General features: G+C 35.3%; 1 protein-coding gene across 1 annotated transcript; it reads right to left on the reverse strand.

Moving 5' to 3' along the window:
- Positions 1 to 595: 595 nt before the first annotated feature.
- LOC110577480 (olfactory receptor 6C1) lies at positions 596 to 1,536 on the reverse strand. Its single transcript, XM_021686811.2, is given in 2 exon segments — positions 596 to 1,240; positions 1,243 to 1,536. Coding segments are annotated over 2 exon segments (939 nt in total).
- Positions 1,537 to 7,523: the final 5,987 nt, after the last annotated feature.

Consider the following 7,523-nt stretch of genomic DNA (forward strand, 5'->3'; position numbering starts at 1 on the left):
TGTTAAAATGATTTTTCAATGAACAAAGTGTATTATGAAACAAATGAGGTTTTGCATCATTTGCACTGAAATGAATTGTATGTGTAAGCTATTATATCAAAATTGCCGGAAGAAGTAAGAGAGTGTTATAACTCTTAGCCATGACTATATTTATGGTCTTTGTATAGTAAATTAAAAATGTTAAACATGACTTAATATTTTCTGAATTTCTAGAAAGTGTGTTTCCTGATGAAGTCATAAAACAGTTTCTCTCTTATGCTTTTGTTCTTTTTCTGTCTCTTAATTTTATAAGAATCATTGTGGAAAAATGGGAATTTAAAAATATTTAAAAGAAGGAAATGAGGTCAGTCTCATAGTTACAGAGTGGAAAGACTAGCTAAAGGAAGGGAAATGCATGAGAAAGGGATTGGAATTTAAATGGAAAAAAATATATATATATTCAAATATCCTCAGTATACTGCTGGCAATAGAAATATAAGCAATGAAATAAAACTCTAGTGAGACTATGTGGATATTCATAGACTTTCGAGGGGCCCTGGTTTTTGTTTACTTGTTCTTCATTATGCCTCTAATTTATGACAACACTTTTATTTTTTCATTTGCTTGAGAAAAATACAATCTTCCTTGCCCTGTCCATGAAGGCTCGCTTGACTTGCTGGTTCCTTAGGCTGTAAATAAAGGGGTTCAGCATGGGGGCTACTGAGGTGTTTAGCACAGCAACTCCCTTGCTCAGAGACACTCTGTCTTTTGCTGCTGGATTAATGTACATGAAAATGCAGCTGCCATAGGAGATGGAGATGACAATCATGTGGGATGAACAGGTGGAAAAGGCCTTTGTCCTCCGACTAGCAGACGGAATCCTCAAAATTGTTCTGATGATATATATGTAGGACAGGATTATTAATGCCAAAGTGAACATTAAAGTAAACACAGCACAGGAAAAGCCCACTATCTCTAGGAATTTTGTGTCTGAGCAAGAAAGTTGCAGCAGGGGAAAATAATCACACGTGAAATGGTCTATAACATTGGACTTACAGTAATCAAGCTGTATGAACAGCATGAGTAATGGGAATATGATTAAGAATGAAGCCAACCAAGTAGCAAGGACAAGGAGTATGCAGACTCCGGGATTCATGATGGTCATGTAATGCAGAGGTTTGCAGATGGCAATGTAACGGTCATAGGACATGGTGGCGAGAAGGCAAAATTCAGTGACTCCCAACAGAATGAAAAAAAAAAAAACTGAGCCATGCAGTCATTAAAGGAAATGATTTTATCTCCTGTAATCAGGGTGCCCAGGAACTTGGGTATGCTGACAGTTGTGAATGAAACCTCTAGCAAGGAGAAGTTTCTGAGGAAGAAATACATGGGAGTCTGGAGGTGGGAATCCAGCAGGGTAAGGGTGATAATGGTCAGATTCCCAGTGATGCTGAGCATGTAGGTGATGAGCAGAAAAACAAAGATCACCCCCTGAAGCTGTGGGTCATCTGATAATCCTAGGAGGATAAACTCTGTTATTTCTGTGTGGTTTTTCATTTTTTTCTTCTCGTATAATCTAGAGGGGGAGAAAAAAGCAGATTGTAGAACAGAGGATTATCCATAGATCGTTCTGGAATTTGTCTCTGGAAATAAACATATTATGCCCTACTGATTTAATTTAGTAGATCTTTAAGACAACTGAATAAAAGTAGGTAACATGTTTTAAAGTAAGTTTTTACCGTATACTGCACTCTATGGTTTACAGAGAATGTTTCTCCATAAAATCCCTGTTTCACAGATTGGAAACTGAATCTAAAAAGAGTTTTAAGGGCGCCTGGTGGCTCAGTTGGTTAAGCAACTGCCTTCGGCTCAGGTCATGATCCTGGAGTCCCCGGATCAAGTCCCGCATCGGGCTCCCTGCTCGGCGGGGAGCCTGCTTCTCCCTCTGACCCTCCCCCCTCTCATGTACTCTCTCTCATTCTCTCTGTCTCAAATAAATAAATAAAATCTTTAAAAAAAAAAAGAGTTTTAAAAATCTTATCCAAATCATATACCCCAAATGAGAAGAACAGAGGTTTTAATTAGTTTTTTTTTTTTTTGCATGTTTGATAACTGGAATAGAAATGCTGCCTGTTGATACAAATGTACTTCTTTCAAGGGTTCCCTTCTTAATGGGAAATTACTTGTCCTTTTTCCAACCACAATAAGTGTTTCATTTCCTCATTTCATCACCTAATTTCCTGTATTATTACTCACTGTACTAATGTAATATAGAAAAGGGAGATAAGTCAGGAAAAAGGTCACTCAAATGGAGATGTCTGCAAAATTTGAAATTCACTGAAATTAAATCTTTAACAATAAGACAGATTTCTGTGTTTTCACTCTGGCTCACATTCTCCTTTCAACCACCTATTCCTGATCTCAAGCCACAGACAATGAATTCATTGACAATGTCCTCAGATACTACAGAATATAGAATATGAAAAGCCAGAGCAGAAATTTAGTAGGTTGGATCTACATATTTCATGGGATAAAGAAGCAAAATTGTATGAATGTCTAAAATAAACATTGTCTTCTACAGAACAGTTTTTCCTTCAAAGTTTTTTCCATCTAGGGGCGCTTGGGTGGCTCAGTCCTTAGGCGTCTGCCTTCGGCTCAGGTCATGATCCCAGGGTCCTGGGATCGAGCCCCGTATCGGGCTCCCTGCTTGGTGAGCCCGCTTCTCCCTCTCCCTCTGCCTGCCACTCCCCCTGCTTGTACTCGCTCTCTGTCGGTCAAATAAATAAATAAAATCTTAAAAAAATTTTTTTCCATCTAAATGTTAGTGTATTCTCTCTATATATGTATTCTACTTTCTAGCCCATATTATGTTTTTATGTTTTTCCTTTTATTTACATCAGCATTCATTTATAGAAGCTCTATTTTGTCAACACCCTGGAGTAATCAATGAATCAGTACATGAAATCCCTTTATTTTCTCTTCCTGAATAATAATAATAAAATAATAATAACAACAACAACAATAACAGTAATGCATTTTAGAGTGAAGCTAAAAGTTTCCTCAATAAATTGAACCAGTCCATTATCTAATCCCTTATTCTGTGCATTCTCATTAAATAGTAAAATTTTCAATTCAGAGTCATGGGAGAAGTTTTGCAATAGGATATTTAGTTTCAAGATGTAGAATTGTTGATTATTGGTATATAATGACATAATCCTGTGAAATTTCTTGGTCTTTTTTTTCCCTTATATGCCTGAGTTCTCTTGTCAGTCACTTCACTGCTTAGCAAAAAATATTGCTGTTGATTATTTAAGGCAAATTCCAATTGAGATGGATAGCGCCAATGTTACCGGGAAAGCATGTGAGAGTCACAAGAAAAATACATTTCTTTTGCTATTTCTCAGGGACTGGAGGAAACAGGCTGAAGAGCACTTACAAGAGAAACAGACATCACAATGACATATTTTGTAAACAAACTTATGGCAATTCAAGTGTATGATGGATATTTCAATCATAAAAGTCATTGTTCTCAATGAACAATCCTCTGTAATTAACAGCTGTGTATAGACTCTGGTCTCTCAACTATTTCTGTGATGTTTTTGCTAGAGAAATGAAACATATACCTGAGACTTGAAGATGTAATTTTAGGCTTTCCTTCCTAACTACTCATCCATGTTTCTTTTTCCCAGTCACATATAAGTTATGGTCACAAGTTTAGTATGCCCTCTGCTCCTTCTTGTTTCAGTGAATTCTAACCCGTCCTGGATAGTTTATTTTTATTTATTTATTTATTTATTAAATTTTATTATGTTATGTTAATCACCATACATTACATCATTAGTTTTATTTTATTGTTGAATTACCTGTGTGGCTCATTGAAAGTGAAATTTAATCTATTTAATGAACAAATACTTGCTAGTGTGTTAAATGAAATAACTGATATGTGAATGAAATAATAAGCACCAACCAATTATTTATTTAAATAAATGACTTTTGGGACAGTTCTGCCATTTCATATGAATTTTAAGGATGGCCTTGTTGAGAAAAGAACAGTATCATCCCCTAAATTATCCAATTTAAAAATGCAACAATTTAAAAAGACCTATTTAGGATTAAGAAATTGCTTTTCCTTATTTTTTCAATAATTGCAGCAGTGGTAAGAAGCTCCCTAAATTTCACAATATAATTGGAAACTAACTTGATTATTCTGCATTCTCTATGTGTGCCGAAATCTCTCTTCTTAAGTTAAAAGTCCTAAAAAAGTTGTGAACACATATATCCTCAAGGTGATTTGCACCCACACCATCAGTACACAGTCTTCTAATCTACCTTTTTCTCTTATTGACACTCTTTTTCTTGGTGTTAGGTCTATATGCCAGGCTAATTTGTCAGAGAAGAGAGCTAATTTGTCAGAGTAAACCATAGAGAAAATTGTGGTTTACTCTGATATCTTGATTAATTATTTGGTTTATATCAAGTAGTAATTTTTTTGTGGAATGATTCATTCCATTTTTTTTAAAGATTTTATTTATTTATTGGAGAGAGAGAATGCGATAGAGCATGAGAAGGGGGAGGGTCAGAGGGAGAAGCAGACTCCCCGCTGAGCAGGGAGCCTGATGCGGGACTTGTTCCCGGGACTCCGGGATCATGACCTGAGCCGAAGGCAGTCGCCCAACCAACTGAGCCACCCAGGCGCCCGATTCATTCCATTTTTGATGAAAAAATGTTTAGTGACATTTAATCTCATGTAAGAACTTCATGGTGACTGAATGCAAAAAATCTCCTAAGAACCAATGTAGATTTTTTTTTTCAGATTATTACTTTAGCAATGCCTTAGAGTATTACCCAAATTAATTTGGAATGCAGTTTACCTGAATCTTCTGAAAAAAAGAAATGACTTTGCTTTTTGATCTAATGGAAAGGGGAAGTTTGAATCCCAAGTCAGATCAGGGCGCCAACCATTATGAGTAGGAATAATGAAGGAAAAACAGTAATCACCTAAATCACTTTGCAAACTGTCGGTTTTCATAGAGATGTTGTACTTATATCCTGATTATCTCAGTTTGTTAACTAAGTATCTACATTTGCAAATAATTTTCAACTTAAAAAAAGGAAAGGAATTCTTATAAAATGTATGGCATCAGAACTTAATTTATAATGTGTGGTATTATTGGGGTAACTTGTGGGCTTTGCATTCAAAGAGAAGTAGATTAAAAATGCAATTTAGGGGGGAGCCTGGGTGGCTCAATCGTTAGGCGTCTGCCCTCGGCTCAGGTCATGATCTCAGGGTCCTGGGATCCAGTCCTCCGTCGGGCTCCCTGCTCAGCGGGAAGCCTGCTTCTCCTTCTTCCACTCCCCCTGCTTCTGTTCCCTCTCTCGCTGTCTCTCTCTCTCTGTGTCAAATAAATAAATTAAAAATCTTTAAAAAAATAAAAATGCAATTTAGGGGCAGCTGGGTGGCACAGTCGGTTGAATCTGACTCTTGGTTTTGGCTCAGGGAGTGATCTCAGGGATGTGAGATTGAACCCTGCCTTGGACTCTGCACTCAGCATGGAGTCTGTCTGAGATTCTCTCCCTCTCCCTCTAAAATATGTAAGTAAATCTTTTTTTAAAAACTGCAATTTAGCCGCACTATAGTATTGTGAGTTTGGACAAATTTCTTAATCTCTCTGACTTTTAGGTTTTATTTTTTTGTATTTTTTTTTTGAAATGAGAATAATATATCATAGAATTAGGGCTAATTTAATTACAAGTAAAATATAATACAAAATACTATAGCATGTATTCCTAGATATCAGTTATTATTATCTTATTACTAAAAATAAAATCAATGATCACATTTGAGGAATACAGCCCCATTGCAAAAATCACAAAAACCATTTTCGTGCTCACTCATTTAAGAGACAGTAATAATGCTGATGATCTTATCTCATTTACTCTTTTTGATAACCCTATGTTAATTTGAAGAAACCGATAATGAGAGAGGTTAAATGACATAAACAAGATCAGACAGCTACTAAATGTTAGACCTGAAATACTAGTTTCTTTCTGCCAGGAAATGGAGCATGGGCTACTTAGTTAACCTATACTCAGTGGTTCCAATCTTAAAACTTACAATCTTCAGTTAAAACTCAGAGAAAATATTTTTTGAAAATTAATAAAGGAATAAATTATTGTGACAAACAGGAAATGTAACACGTTCATTTTTCATAACACTAGATACATATAGAAAGAAATAGAAACCTCAAATTATTCTACATGACCTGATGAAAAGTTGAGTTAAGCATTAATGAATTAGTGCTAAGAAAAGGAAATTTATCATTGGTTTCAGTTTTATAATCTTACCTCTATTTGTCATACAAATGTACTGCATCAGCTGGTTGAAATGATACAAAAAGCACATTGACAACTATTTCATTTTTAGGTTAAGAGATTCAGTATTCCTAAAAATCACTCTCAATACATTTGGAATTACTTTATTTCTATAATTAATATTCTATTCCAAATTTTCATTGCAGCTATGGGAGCAAAAATAGTGAAGAGAAGTTAGATTTGGAGTTACTTTGGGCCTTTCTGGACAAAGATTCTATATGGATTTTCCCCTGCATAAGGCACATATTTTATTTACCATATATGCCCATGTCTCACAGCAAATACTCCAGTGAATCAAATGTGCCAAGAAAGGCCTTGAGGAAAGTACACTAAGGATTATAAAAATGTTATCAACATTTGCACCAATATTGGAACAAGAAACTTTTGGAATAATGCTCAAAGAGATAGAAAGGGCATAAGAAGTAAGCCAGAAGCATATGGAATATCTTGCATATGACCTAAATGAGAAAATAACTAATGTGCAAGGCTTTTGGGAGAGGTTTCCTGAATTTCCTAAGTTAGGATTTCTCTCAAGAATAGATGCCCCTACTTCTTTTCTTGCTGAGTAAAATACTAGGACAATTTAATCTTATATGAAAACATTACATTTTTATTATGTACTAAAATGTCTCCATAAAAGTGGCTCTCCAAGCTGGTAGGTATCAAATACATTATTCAAAAACACTGAATATAGAACAATAAAAAGAATGGGATAGAGTTCACTGCTCAGTGATTTCCCATTGAAAGGCATGAAAAACTATGGATTAAATATTCATTGAACTATTCAATCTTTTCCAAGAATCACTTGAAATCATTCTCCCATCATAGTAATGGTGCTAATTCTTGAGAAACATCCACTACCCAGAAGGTCCCTTTCCATTTGAAAGATGTGCTGGGTTTAACCCCATAATTAGTGGAAGCATAAAATCTAGGAACTTGGTAGGATTTTACAGTTCTGATTTCTTTCTGTCTCATTTTAGAAATGACAAAAAAAGAAGTCTGTTGACTCATTCACTAATTTTTTTTCCTTCAACAAATATCTTTCGAGGACCTGCTATCTTTAAATAGTATGCAAAGACTGGATAAAATGGAATCAAAATAGATATGATTCCCACTGTAATGCAGTTACCAAAGATCAAGGGCAAGCCAATGAGAGAAAAGGACTTGAACAA

The sequence above is a fragment of the Neomonachus schauinslandi genome, chromosome 5, assembly GCF_002201575.2.
Source record: "Neomonachus schauinslandi chromosome 5, ASM220157v2, whole genome shotgun sequence".
Classification (NCBI taxonomy): domain Eukaryota; kingdom Metazoa; phylum Chordata; class Mammalia; order Carnivora; family Phocidae; genus Neomonachus; species Neomonachus schauinslandi.